Source organism: Crotalus tigris, unplaced genomic scaffold (genome assembly GCF_016545835.1).
Source record: "Crotalus tigris isolate CLP2741 ecotype Arizona unplaced genomic scaffold, ASM1654583v1 scf7180000024433.1590703, whole genome shotgun sequence".
Classification (NCBI taxonomy): Eukaryota; Metazoa; Chordata; class Lepidosauria; order Squamata; family Viperidae; genus Crotalus; species Crotalus tigris.
In genome coordinates this window covers 1,134,389-1,148,508 of record NW_024100600.1, presented here as the reverse complement: position 1 = coordinate 1,148,508, position 14,120 = coordinate 1,134,389, and the positions used below count along the sequence as shown (strand labels likewise).

General features: G+C 57.1%; 1 protein-coding gene across 1 annotated transcript; it reads right to left on the bottom strand.

Moving 5' to 3' along the window:
• Positions 1-233: 233 nt before the first annotated feature.
• LOC120302503 (B-cadherin-like) lies at positions 234-13,320 on the bottom strand. The gene is made up of 16 exons (XM_039331013.1): positions 13,174-13,320; positions 12,932-13,046; positions 8,104-8,303; positions 6,872-7,018; positions 6,468-6,623; positions 6,226-6,370; positions 5,572-5,747; positions 5,241-5,369; positions 4,592-4,777; positions 4,076-4,320; positions 3,285-3,427; positions 2,482-2,706; positions 2,026-2,244; positions 1,588-1,718; positions 1,285-1,431; positions 234-905 (listed from the first exon to the last, which is right to left on the bottom strand). Exons 1-16 carry the CDS (start codon positions 13,228-13,230, stop codon positions 696-698), a joined length of 2,631 nt encoding a protein of 876 aa, XP_039186947.1. The 5' UTR covers positions 13,231-13,320; the 3' UTR covers positions 234-695.
• Between the last annotated feature and the right edge of the window lie 800 nt (positions 13,321-14,120).

Genomic DNA, 14,120 nt, shown 5'->3' with positions numbered 1-14,120 from the left:
ATCCTCCTGGCTGAGCGGCTGGGGAGAAGGGGAGAAGCCAGGGGGGCTGCAGAGGAGGGGCTTCGGGCGAGAGGGAGACGTGAGGCACGCACGTAACAGGGAGCGTTTGGGGAGGGCCAGATGCCTCACCTAAGGGGTGGGGGTTTTGTGAAGGCTGGCAACAGGTAAAAGTTGCTGCTGTTCGGGTACAGGACAGGCTTGGTTCCCTCAGAAAACATGACACCGGTCTGTGGTGAATTTTTTAAAAAAGCTTTTATTAAAACTTTACACCCTGATTGTCCAGCCCTTTAATGATTATCAAGTTATTTCACACATGCTATAAAAACAGGAAAGAAATCTCAAGTCCTAACTGAGCTACAATACATGAGAGAAGAGAGGCATCGAAGGAGGTCAGGAAGGCGGGGGTCCATCATCCTGGCAGCCGCCAGCACCCCCTCCCCCTGCCAGGCCCATCTTGGGAAGCACCTCCAGCTGCAGATAGCCGGGAAGGCCCAGATCCCCAGATTGAGGTCAGTGAGGAGACTGCCCAGGAAGCAGACTGGGAGCTGCTCCCCTGCAAAAGAGGTCAAAGGTTCTTCTCTTGGAGCCCCTCAGAGGCCCCTTTTGCTTCAACGTGGCGTGGTGGTCAGGGTGGCCAAGCAGTGGCGGTCATCAGCGCAGCTTTGGGGAGGGGTTTGGCTGCAGGGCAGAGCCCCCTAATCAGCCCCGCCTCCCCCGTACAGGTCTGCCAGCTTCTGGAAGCGGCTGCCCCACTCGTGCAGGTAGTCGTAGTCCTGGTCCTGATTGGAGGCGGAGGAGTTGAGGGAGCTGAGGGAGCCCCCCTCGGAGCCCCCACCCTCGTAGTCAAAGACCAGCAGGGAGTCGTAGGGAGGCGCCGTGGGGTCCAAGTCAGCAGCCTTCAGGTTCTGGGTGAGAAAGGAGGAAGCAGGTGGGGCAGTGGCATATGTGGAACTTCAGATGTCTCCTCATCCCAGCTAATCTGTGCAGGGCCAGCCAGAAGCGAAGGCAGCCCTGAGCTGCTCCAAATTTGAACTGTAGGCTGTGGGCCCTGGCAGGAAACCTAGAACCTACAGGATCAGCCTTAAAATAGGGTTCAGTCGATTGTAGAGTCCTTATCTGAATAATAATAATTTTGCTAAATGTATAACCCCCCCCTTCAGCGCAGGGTGGCTTTGCCTGCTTACAGTGGGCAGAAGATCCAGCGAGGCAACCCCCAAGACCAGCAACCCAAGGCAGAGGAGCAGGAGGTGCCAGGGCCTGCCCTGCCCCCACAGCCTCCCTTACCTCACAGATGAAGTTGCCGATCTCGTCAGGGTTTGCAGGGCGGGGGCGATACTGCGGTGCTGGCAAAGGGGTTGGCACAACGTCATTCCGTAAGAGGACTTCTGGGCGGGGGTCCAGTCCCCGGTGGAGCTGGCTGAGGTCGTAGTCCTTTGGGCAGAGAAGGAGGAGCCAGTTGGCCGAGGGAGGAGGGTGCACTGAGAAGCACCCCCAGCTCCTTCCCCCAAAGGGCCTTGATGCTGGGCAAAGCTTGCACCCCCAGGCACAATCACCAACTGGAGCCCGGCCCTTCCCTGGGGGGCCCACCTGATCCTCCTCGCCCCCTCCTTCTTCGCCATAGTAGAAGATGTTGTCCCGGGTGTCGTCCTCTGGCAGCAGCAGTGGCTCCTTTGCCACTTTCCTCCTCCTTGCAAAGAGCAGCAGCAGCAGCAGCAGGACTGGAACACAGAATCCGGCCAAGCTCAGTGGGTGCTTCTGCTGAAGTCGCAGCCAAGTGAGGGTGCGACCCATGTTCCTAGTCCTCAGTATTATGGGGGTAGTATGAAGAAGTATTTCACACCTAAGGCTTCTTCATATGGCCAGAGAAAGCCATGCTCTGCGTCTGTCAGCCTCGCTGGAGACGTCGCCCAGCTGTGGTCACTCTCAAAAGCAGTGTCTGGTTGATGTGCGACTCTACCAGCTGGGAGACAAAACCCGGCCCCTTGAACCCCATCCCAAGGGCAGGACAGCCCTTTGCACACTCACTCAGAAGGGCCAAAACAGCCCCCAAGATGGCAAGGATGATGGGCGCCCCAACGACAGCTATCCGCCCCTCCGGACACTCATCCACCTCTCCCTCGCACTCGCAGACGGTTGCCCTGAGGATGGTCAGGTGTGACTTGCTCTGCTGGTCCAGGAGCCGCAGGTAGACGTCGTAGGTCTCTCGCTTCAAGGGCTTCAGCAGCTTCAGGATGGCCGTCTCCCCTGAAGGAGTCCAGAGAGGAAATGGTCAGACCAAATGCCAACCCAGGCTTTCGGAGGAAGGGCTGGGTCACCTCTCCTCCCTCCTCCTGGGAACCAATCCACCTGCCGGACTGCGGGAAATGAATTGTCCTTGGTGAGCAAGAGGGCAGAGGACACACGTGCCGGATGGGGGCGTCTACCCTGGCACCGAGCAGCTTCTTGGAAGTGCCCGTTTCCCAGGACACCGAGGCAGCCCACCTTCACGATCCATCTCGACTGCCCAGTTCTCCTCCGAGTTGTGGGTGAGCTCGGCCCGGAAAGGGGAAGTGTGGGGGGGGAGGTCTTTGTCTGAGATGCGCAGCAGTTGGGATGCTGGATTGTGGTTGCACACAGTGAACTTCCGCCGGTCGGGCTCAGGACCGTGGTCATTCACATCTAGGAGGGTCAGCAGCAGTGTTCCTGTCCCTGTTGCTGGGGGGCTTCCTGTGGGCAGAGCACCAGGGGGCTGGGGTGAGCAATGTTTACAACAGGACAACAGCGAAAGCCAGATTATAAAGATGTGCAACGGCTGAGTTGAAGCACTTCAGGCTGTTTCAAAGGAAGGGGGAAGAAGCCCATTTCTGCACCCCTACAGCTCCCAATTCTCCTACTGTATCTTGCCCCACTTCTCCCCAAGGCTCCCACTGGCAACTCGGAGGCTGCTGTGTCTGCCCAGGAAACCCCCGACCTTGGCTCTGGCTAACAGCAGAGTGAGTTCAGAAGGGGGCACAGTCGGGTAATACAGCTTAGTCTGAACCAGTACAAGGTAGATCTTTGGGGGTAAGCCCCCTCCAGGAAGTCGGGGCAGGAACGATGATCCCCTGGTGGGCATGGCCTTCTCTCTGTGCAGCTCTTCAGTAGCAGGGACCTCCCCTCTCCTGGCTAGTTCTCATGACTGGGCAGCCTCCGCAGCCAGCCACCATGTGCCCCTCACATGGGCAGCTCTCAGCTCAACAAAGGAGCACTTTATTCCCCAGCCACGAGTTGGGGGGGGGCTCCCTCATCCGCCCAGCAGTGTTTACCATCGTCCTCAGTCAGCAGGATAGCCCTGTAGGTGTTGTTCTGGACAAAGGGGGACTCCCGGTCCAGGGGTGCCTTGGCGATGATGATGCCAGTTTCTGGGTGGACAGCCAGCCAGTGGGCAGGGTCATTCCCTATCGAGTACCTGAAGGGAAAATGGATCCGGGCTAAGTCCCACGAGAGAGGAAGGGAGGGGGGTGCCAGGTTTGAGGGGAGACAGAGACTTTTGGGGCTCACGTGGCCTGGAAGAGAAAGACTTTGCTGCAACACAGAGGCGCCCCTAATGGCGCCCAGACCAGCTGAAGCATAATTGGACCTGGGCTGGCAGGTGCAGAAGGGGCTGCAGAAAGGACAAGTGCCATGGGAGGAGCTGGAGAAGGCAAAGAGGCAGCTGCAGGGGCCCTTATTTGAGGAAGCAGCCTAGAAGTTCTTCAATGGAAAAAATGCACCTCTTGACCAACCTCCGCTGGTTCAGGAATCTGCTTGCTTGCTGTGGAATTTAGCCTGATTCCTCAATTATTTCTTCCATTTAGACTCTCTGTCAAGCTGATCCTGCCCCATGGCTCCATTCAGCCTTTCCTCTTCCCTCTCCATGAATAGGAACCTGGGTGCCCCAGAAGTGCTGCTGGGGGACGGGATCACCACCTGCTCAGGTAGCCTCTTTCCAGAGCTGCAGGTGCTGAGGGTCCTTCTGCCCTGAGGTGTCTTCACAAGCATCTGCTCCGTCTACTCCTCCCCACCTCTTGAGGCCAGTGAGAGGACCCTCCTTTCGCTGTTGGGCAAAGCAGCTCACCTAATTTTCTGGGGCTGCATCGTGTCTGGATCTTGCGCCGTGTAGGCTGCAATTTTCTGCCCCACTGGGCTGTCCTCCGAGACTTTCACCTTCAGGACCGGGGGTGCAAAGACGGGGGCCTCATTCACATCCTTCACATTGATGGTCACTGTGGCTGTCGAGGTGGACAGTTTCACCGCAAAGGGCACCTCGTTGGCCACTGCCACCTGCAGAACAAGCTGCTTCCTTGTCTCAAAGTCCAGGGCCTAGACGAGGGGACGGAAAAGCCTCGTCAGAAGATGCAACTGTCCAGCTGAGGCTGCGCGTGAAGGGAGTGAACAAGCCTCATCTGGTCACCTCAGCAATGGCTAAATCAGTCTTTCTCAATCTTGGCAACTTTGAACTGTGTGGATGTCAATGCCCAGAATTCCCCAGCCAGCATCCCTCCAGCCTCTTTGCATGCGCACACACACACACACACGCACACACACACTCACAAATGAGCTTGTGCATCGAAGTATTGATGTTTGTGCCTACTTTTGCTGTTTTCACGATTCCTTCATTGGTCTTTGGATCCGTTGAGATGGAAAAGAGCTCTCCACTGTTGCCCTGAACAAAGTTGTACACGGCATGCCAGGCAGCAGAGTGGCGCTCATCCTTGTCGGTCACGGCAAGCCTCATCACCTCCACACCTTCCATGTTCTCCGCCACCTCTGCTGAATACTGAGGGAGGGGCAAGCAGCCAATTGTGAGTCTGAAGGTGAATGACCCCCCTCCCAATCCTTTGGCATCTCAGGGCTTGAGGAGGCACTGCTGCCCACCCAACCACTATGGGAGCCACCAGTCCTCCTGGCTGTTTAAGAGGGAGAGCATCAATTTAGCCAAGCCTGGAGGGAGGGAGGAATGATGTACAGACCAGGGCAGGTGGAAACACCTTAGCTACACAGGCACCCTATGAAATCTGTACACACAGCAAACCATAAACTGGATTCAAGCCTCATACTAAGCTACAACTTGGCTTGCTTGGCCTTCACTCCCAGTTCATAAACCACAACTGCAGCTTCACAGAAATGCCAGTTGCAGCTTGTGCTGTAAACTGAGGGAAGGGAGCTGAGCGCCTACGCTGTACACCCCGTGTCTATTCCCAGGAAGACCCTCCCACTCCCGGCCTCTGCAAAACAGCTACCATTGACTCCGTGAACTCGGGCATGTTGTCGTTAGCGTCTGATATTTTTATCACTGCCGACGCTGTGGTGGTCAAGCCCAACCCATCCAGGTCTGCCGCCTGCAGGATCAAGGTGTATTCCCTCACTCGCTGGGAAGAGAAATTGCTCCAGTTAGTGTTTGAGCTGACCAGCGTCCTCCAAGAAAGGGCCCGGCCCTTCCCAATCCAGCGGTACCCGAGAAGAGTTCAGGGAACAGCCAGGTCAGCCAGAGAGAAGCCTGGCTAGACCTGGAGGAGGAGGAGGAGGAGGAGGAGGAGGAGGTTCATTCCTCCTCCCCAGCCCCGCCCTTACCTCTCGGTCCAGGCCGCTGGCAATCACACTGATGGTCCCTGTCACTCGGTTGATGGCAAACATCTGCGGATGGGGCTCCTGGGGCACTTGGCTCAGGATGGAGTACGCAACAACCCCGTTGTAGGTCTCTAGGGCATCATCTGCATCGGTGGCCATCACCTGCATCACAGACATCCCTAGGAAAGAGAAAAGGGGGGCCAGCACTCATGTGAAGCTGCCCGACATCAGCCCGCCTGGCCCAGCCTTCCCGCCTCTTCGGATGGCCCCACTGGGGCTCTGCCCCAGCGCTTGAACTTGCCTCCCTCAGCCAAAAGATGGATGCCCCCCGGGAAAGGGCCCCTGGCTAGGGCGGGGGAAGGGCCCACAAAAGTGTTCCCCCCCTTCTGGGCTGGGGATGCTGAAGAGTAAAGGAAGCTTCGCTTGTTTCGGGAGAAAAGACGCAGGGAGTTGAAAACCCATTAAGGCAACTCCAGGCACAACCAGGGTTAACCCAGCTCTCCTTCCCAATTTGTGCAAGGCAGCGCACTCACAAACTTATTTCTGAGTTCCTATTCACAATCCTAGCAGGGTCTCTGCAGAGTCTAAGGAGCCTCCCTCCCTCCTGGCTGCTGGGGCAGAGTTTCTCCTCCCCCCCAAAAATCTCCCCCTCTTTACCGGGGGTTGCTCCTTCCATGACGGACCCCCTGAAAACCTCCTGGATGAACTCGGGCTTGTGGTCGTTCTGATCAGTGACTGTGACGATGATCTCCATCGGTTCCTCCACAGGTTTGCCGTTCTCAGAGACGGCATGAGATAAAAGCTGTGAAAAGAGGGAACCCATCTGGAATGCCGGAGGCCCTCCAACCCCTCCCCGTTGCAACTGCAGCCAGAACCTTCTGGGGAAGAGGACCACCTACGTGGTATTTGTCTATGCTCTCCCTGTCCAGAGGCCGCGTCACCTTCATCCACCCCGTCTCCTTCTCAATGATGAAGACGCCTTCTGGGGGGGTGTCGGCCCCCTGCCCAGTGATGCTGTAGAAGATCTTGGTCTCCTTATCCCGGTTTGATTTGATCTGAAGCAGGGAAAGAAAGGGTCATCTTAGATTTGGTAGGGGCCCCCTCCCCCCCAAAAGGGAGCTTGGTTCATCAGTACAGGGATCCCCCCACCCTCAAGAACGGCCTCGCCCAGCCTGGCATCATCTCTGCACGGGCTGCGATGTCTGGGCTGACGGTCTGATGACCCAGAAAAGCCAGCTCCAGCCCCGTGGGTGGGCAAGGCCAGATCCTCCTATTGCCACCCACCCTCCTGGATTCCACCCACCTGAACCAGCTTCTTGGGGAAGGGGCCTCTCTCATTCTCAGGCATTCTGATGGGAGGGATCACCCAGTCTCTCTTCCGCCGCTTCAGACTACGCTGGGTCGATGGGAACTCCCGCCATTCCACCAGCTTGGCAGGCAGCGGTTCCTCCTGCAAGAACAGCAAGAACAGCTCGTCCCATGGAAACGATGGTCATTCTGAAGTTGCAGCAAACGAGACCCTGGCCACCTTGCCCAGAAGGCCAGCATCGCCTCCTCTGTCCAAGAGTCGTTCTCCAGCGGTCGTCTGCAGATGGTGACCAGGCAGTCCATGGCCTCTCTGAGCTCAACTGACCAGAGGCTGCATCACTTCAGCCCCGACCCTCATTTACGGACCCAAGGAAATGGGGTGCACAAGAAAGTGCCAAAAGCCAACCCAAGGATGAAAATATAAGCATGAAAATATTTCCTGGAGCAGGAGAATTCCCACTCTCTGTGGACTTTTTATGTCATAAAGCTAAGAATTCATCTTGTTATATGGACCGAGGTACAGTACGTAAAGCCATTTTAGCAGCATATTTATGACTATTCCCTTTTAAAAGATGTTTTCAAAAGGTGGGGATAGGAAGCCAAGATGAATCAAAGTATTATTGTTATTCCATGAAAATACGAATTTCTTTGCACTTGAAGATGAAAAGAGAGAAAGAGTGTTTCACTGAGTAATCCCTGCATTTATTTAGTAATCCATTATTGTGATTAGTTTGAGAAACGAAGCCCTCAGTGAACTCCAGGAAAATTTGAGAATTTTTAAAAATATGAGTTTGCTCAAAATCCATGTGCTATAATGGTTCTGCTGCTGCTGCTCTCCAGATGCTATTGAATTAACCCCACCCCCTGTACCAACCTGCCTTATAATTAACTGTGCTGGCTGGGGATGCTGAGAATTGTAGTCCAACAACAGCTGAAGGATTACAAAGTACTGGAAACTTCAATCCTGATGTACAATTTGGATTGAAGAAGCAGATTCTTTGGAATCGTGCCTGCCCAGTGGAGCTTTGGTTCAAACCCTCCTCTTCCGTTGGGCCAGGTGAAAGCCTCCCCCCTTGGAGGGGAGTGACCCCCCCATACATTCCACCTGCCTGCACAGAGCCCCAGTGCTCCATTAGCATAGTTTCCACCAAAACCGCCCAGGGAGACAGAAAGGTTGCCATGGCGCCTGCCACCTGTGCTCTCCCGAGGGCAGAAGCAACAGCTTACCTGCAGAGAAGGGGGGCCTTTGTTCTGCAGGATAACCAAGGCCGATGATTGGATCCCCCTGGAATCTCTGGCATGCACCCTGAAAGTCCTCTCCCGCACCTGCCGCACCGCCACCACTTTTCCGTCCGCCCGCACTTGGAGGTCGGTGCTGTTGATGCTGTACTGAACTGGCTCCCCTCCCTGGCAGTCGGCAAACCTGACTGGAGGGGAGCGAAAGCAACTGACTTAGGAAAACCTGAAACTTCTAATGAAAATATGGTCTAAATAACCCCCTACCCACTTTAAATGGCACTGGCAGAGGGAAGTTCTTCTGGCCAGCAGGCGCCCCTCCCCCTCCCTCTGCAAGCAGTTGCCCTCCTGAGGGATGGGGGAGCCCCCCCTATCCGGAGCTGGGATCTTGTTTGCCCTTTAATGGGATTGGCACTGCCAGTCCTTGGTTTGCTTAGAGCAGGGCTTTTCAACGTCTTCACCCATTGTAGCACTTTTAGGATACGGCAACATCCGAGTACCACCAGTTGCCTAACAAGGGGTCAAAAACTTGATGACCAAAGGAAAAAAAAAAGGAAAAGTGATAAAGTACAGGCAGTCCTCAACTTACAACAGTTTGCTTAGTGACTGTTCGAAGTTACAATGGCACTGAAAAAAGTGCCCACCAAGCCACAGCCGAGCAAGACACCTGCCTGCCCGCCCGGCAGCGCTCTTCCTCCTGTCCGAGGTTTTCATTGTTGTGAGCATTTCTGTTGAGGATTGGCAGTGGGGGGGGGTGTTTGGTTTTTATTCCCCCCGTTTGCTGGGTGGTTGCAGCAGGTTCTGGTCACTTCACATGACCCTGGGACACTGTGACCGTCATAAATATGAATCAGTTGCCAAGCATCTGAATGTAAATCACAAGACCCTGGAGATGCTGCAACACTTTTCTAGGAGGGTCACGTACCACCTGCCAGGTGCCAATGTACCACAGGTGGTACCCGTACCACTGGTTGAAAAGCCCTGGCCTAGAGGGTAGGAGGGAGGGAGGGGGACCATCACCCAAGTTTCTTTTCCATTGCCCCACGTGCCAAATAAGCCTTGAGGGGATCAGCTGCTCCTCTCCAGCAGGCCCAGGCTTGGCTCACACAGAGCCTCGCCATCAGGATAAGCCCTCTGCAGAGGCAGAGCCCACACAGCATCGTTCCCTGGGTTATGCTCCCCCACACTAAAAGAAAAACACCCACAAGCAACTTGTTCCAGCCTGGCCTCAGCCCCCCCTTCCCCCCGCCTCACCAGGGAAAACTGCCTCACCCCCTTAGCTGGCCGGAGGAAGGCACTTCTAGCCTTGCCTGTCATAGGGGCCCAACTTGACCCCCCCCCCCAAAAAAACTCTCAGGTTTCAGGAAAGAGAAAGGCAGCACACCCCCAGCCAAAACACCCCTGGCCTCTTTCAGCACTCAGGACAGAGCAGTCCAAGCAACCCAGATCACCCCACCCTGAAGCAGCTCACTTCCACCAGCAGCAGACCTCAGCACCCCAAAGACGCAGCCCTCTCTCTGCAGAGAGCAGCCGATGGGTTTGGAGCAGCAGCAGCAATGGGGGCTTTGCTGGGGGGGGTGTCTTGAAGAAAGAAGACCTCCCCACCATATGTGGAATACTGAAAAAGCCTCTCTCCTCAGCCACAAAGATGCTCAACAGATGCACACACACACACACACACCCATGAAGTGAGGGTCTTCCTCCAATGGAGCCCTCCCAGTAGAGGCTCCAGCCCTCTACATTTTTCTCGATTCCTACCCAGAACACGGGGAGCAAGATCTAAATGGATCCTTCCAATTCAAGGTCCTGTGAGCACAGCTGACTTTGCAGATCCATCCTTATTCCACCGGCCACAAAAGCCACAGTGGGAGGCAACAAACCTCGATCCCACCAAGTCCTCTTCACTGAAGCCCCCCCCCCCATGGATGGCTCCAGAGACTTCCAGGCAACAAGCACAACCGGATCTGCCTTGTGAGGCCACAGCACACAATCCGCCTCTCTTTGGACGGTGCGAAGAGCCAATCTGCCAAGGCTGCTTGATGGTCATGAATGGCCAAGGCCCCTCAGGCAGCCCCCCCATCCGCTCCAGTTTGCAGCCACGCATGGGCAGCCCAGCGCCCGGAAGACCCCTCTGCCCAGCAGTGGGGACGAAGGGCCGCCGGTGGCTCAGCTGGAGAGAACCGGCTCTCTCCCCATTAAGCAGCACTCTCACCACTCAGAGGAAGTGGACCCATTTGGCAGCCATTAGCAGCAGCCCAGGCCCTCCATGCCATTAGTGGAAATCGCTCTTTCCAGGAGGCTGGCCAAGAGTGGAGCAGAAACTGCGCAGACGCTTTGCCTCTTGGCCCTAAACCACCATTTAACCTCGGAGAGTGTGGACAAACAGCTACTGGTGCACTTAACTGGTGGCTCCTCCCAGCTCAAGGGGAAGCTGGCTGGCCAGCCGATCACTCCGGGGTCTTTGCCATGTCCTGGTTACCCATTCAGGGCTGCCTCTTCCTCCTCTCCCCCATCAAAGGGGTATGAGGAGGCTGCTCCCCTCCTTCTGGCCAAGGACAGCTCATACGGGGTGGGGAATGGGGTGCTTTCCCTGCTCCCTGCCTCTCTTCCGAGGCATAGCCAGGAGGTGGGCGGGGAGGGGTTAACAGGCCACCCCCTTTCTGCAGAGTCCCTGGAATTTTAAGGCTGCCTGCCTACAGAGCAACAGCTCTTATCTCATCTCAAGGCCCCTCCAGCACAGGGTCAGGCTGCCCCAAAGGTAAGGAAAACACCACCAGCTGGGGGGGGGGAGCAGATTAGTCTTAGTAAACACCAAGCTCATTTAATGTTGAGGGGGGGTTGTAGGATTGGCCCACTGACCTCTGGCCCAACAGAGAGCACAAACACCTTGACACACTTATATTGCAAGGATGTTTTGGAGCAAAAGTCACAGTGAAAAAAATGCACCACACTCACAATTCAGACTAGCTCAGGGACAGAACTACCTGTGTATCCAGCGGTCATTAACAGTTAACAATAACTTCAGGGCCCATAATCATTGACAACTGCTGGGAAGGAGCATCTACTATCAAGGGTCTCAAGAAGAGGCCCCCAACCTTGCTGCAAGCCCCCCCCCCCAGTTTAATCCAGGGCTCAGAATGGCAGGGGCTAAAATAGCCTTCTAGCCACACTCCCTGGCTGAGCAGAAGCCGTGTGTCCTAATCTCCTACCTCTGAATCAACCCCCCACCATTTTTGCCAGGGCCTCACACTTTAAAGCAGCTGTTTGGACTATCTAAGAGGGTAGAACTAGGGCCCTGCATGTTTTCAGGTATTGCACCGGTCTCTTCCTCAAAGCAGCAGAGAAGCAGAACAGAAACTGGATTTGGGAAGTTCTGAACCATTTCCTCCTCCCGAATGAGCAAAGGAGAGCACCCACCTTGAGACGGAGCAACTCCAGTCCCTCCCTTGGGAGAATGGAATTCGGGAGGAGGGGAGAATAACTCAAGGGGGGGAAACTCTTCCTCCCTCCCTTCTAAAAGGCCCAGGTCCTGACTACAAAGAGCCCCTAGCTTTACGGGGTCTTCACTGGACTTCAAAGGTAACCCAGCAGCCACTGGGAGAAGCCCAGGCTGGCGTCCAGCAGCTTCCACTGCTTCCAAATCCAGGGTGAGGCAGAAGTACCCCCCCCCCCCGGCCATCCTCATCCTCCCAGGCCTCGGGGAGAGCAGGGCAGTTCTGGGCTGCAGGACGGAAGGGGCCGGGGCAGAGGGAGTTAAGGGATTCCTGGCAGGACCCAGTGCTGAAGCAGAGACAGACCAGCCTCTGTTTGGCACACAATGGGCCTGTTTTGCACAACAACAGCCCCTTCCGGGAGCTGGGGGGGGGGCATTCAGACAATGGCTGAGGCAACACCCACTATTGGGTCAAAGGAAGGCAGCTGGGCAGGCATTGGGGGGGACTGACAGGCCCACCATGCCCTTATGCTGGGGCAAAGGCCTCGCTCTGCAACCCCCAACCACCCTAGCCTGGTCCTGCGTGCTCAGCCTCGCCCCACTCACAGGCCAATTCAAAGGGTGGGGGTGGAAAACACACCCCACTCTCTACAGTCTCCCCCTTACAAGCAAGTGGGATTATTTTTCTTGCTTTTAACTGCACCCCCCCTTCAAACGGGGGTGGGGGTGGTGATTTAAACAATTTAGAACCAAAGCAGAGAAGCAGAGGTGGTCCCTTAGATTACCCCTCCTCCATTCCTAGGAAAGTTGCCCATCCCCCATGCTAGATCCAAGAACTCTCCAGGGAACAAATCGCGATCGAGCAACGGATGGATTAAAAGCCCCTAATAGGCCCCGAAAGTAATCCTTCAGTTTCGAAGGGACCCCAAGTCAATCGGCATTTAGCCCGGGAGGATTCGGGACCTCTTAAGACGACTCGATTCGGAGCTGAGCTTTGGGCGCAAAAGACCGGAAAAGGAGCAGCGGCAGCCGCTGCAGGCAAGCCCGACAACTTCAGAATCGGTCTGGAATTGAATTGAACTCGGCGCGCCTCCCCGCTCGACGGGCGTCCAGCGAAGAAAGGGGAGAGCAGCGGGCGGGGGCAGGATGGGCTGGCAGGGGGAGGAAAAGCCCCCCAGGGACTCCCGGCCAGCCGCTGCCCTTTCGTAGCCGACCCCGTCGGGAAGGGGGCAGCAAGTTCCGCCCGGGGCACGAACCTGGCCCGCAAAGGCGGCAGCGGCTCCCCGCCGCAAGCCAGCCCAGCCCAGCCCAGCCCCCGCGGGGGGACGGAGCCGAGGGCGGGACGAAGGGGCCTCTCGGGGAGGGGGAGATGCGCCTCCGGCTTACCTTCGCCCAGGACCTGGCCCGGACTCAGCCGCCCGTCGGGCATCGCGAAGACGAAGCGCTGCGGGACGAAGCCAGAGCGGCAGGGAGGCGGCCAGGCGGCCAGGCGGCGGTCCACCTGCGAGGGGGAGAATTGGGGGGGGGGCTCAGGCCTCTGCCCCCCTGCCCCCCTCCCTCCCTCCCTCCCGAGAGCCCCGCAAGAGCCGGGCGGCATCCAGCCGGCAGGGCGGCGGGCAGGCGCTCACCTGGAGGAGGACGAGGAAGGCCACGGGGAGGAGGCGCGCAGCCCGCCGCCAGCCCATCGCCGCCGTCGAAGAGAGGGACAGCCCTGGCGCGCCTTTCGCTGAATGGGCTCCGCCTGCCCTGCCAGGCCTCTAAAGGCGCCGCGCCAGGTGAGGCTCTGCGGGCGGGGCTCCAGCCGGCCCGTCCCCCACCGCCCCCGCCCCCTCCTCCCCGCCAGGGCGCAGGGATCGGCGGGCCCACCCGGCGTGCGAGAGCCGGAGCGAACCGCTGGCCGGAGGGCGCTTCCCGCTGAAGCTGAGCTCGGAGAGTCCCTCCCCTCCTTTGATCGGGCCAAGCCGCTCCCCGACCGAGGGGAGGCAAAAGTTGCCGACCCTCCCCCCGCAGCTGTGCCCGTCGCTCGGGTGGGGTCCCCTTGGCGCCACCCCCGGGACCCTCCGCCGCTCAGTCTTTCGGCGCCCAGCCGGCCTCGGCGGCATGAAGAGCCGGAGGGCAGGAAGCGGAGAGGGCAGCAGGCAGGGCCACGGCGAGACCCGAGCGAGGCGGGGAGGGCAGGTCCTCCTCCCTCCTCGCGCGCCTTGAAAGGCCTCCCCATTTCGCCCCCCTCCCCAGCTGGTTCCCCACAACCAGTTAGGCTCCGGCCACAAATGATCCAGGCAGCGCCCCCTTCTGCCCTAGCTACCTTGGTGGGTTCCCCCAACTCTGAAAGGGGAACCCCTGTGGGGCTTTCTGGGATGCTGCTTTCCACCCAACCACCAACCCGGGCAGGGGGGAAGGGTGCTGAGGTTCTTCCAGGGAACCTCCTTAGGTGATGGGCAGGAGGCGGGACCTAAACAATTAAAAACTACAATTAGCATTTTAAAAATTGGAACATCAGAGATATTTTAAATGCCATTTTGATATTTTAAAGTATAAAATATATTAAAGTTTGCAGTCATTGAGCTAAAAGAGA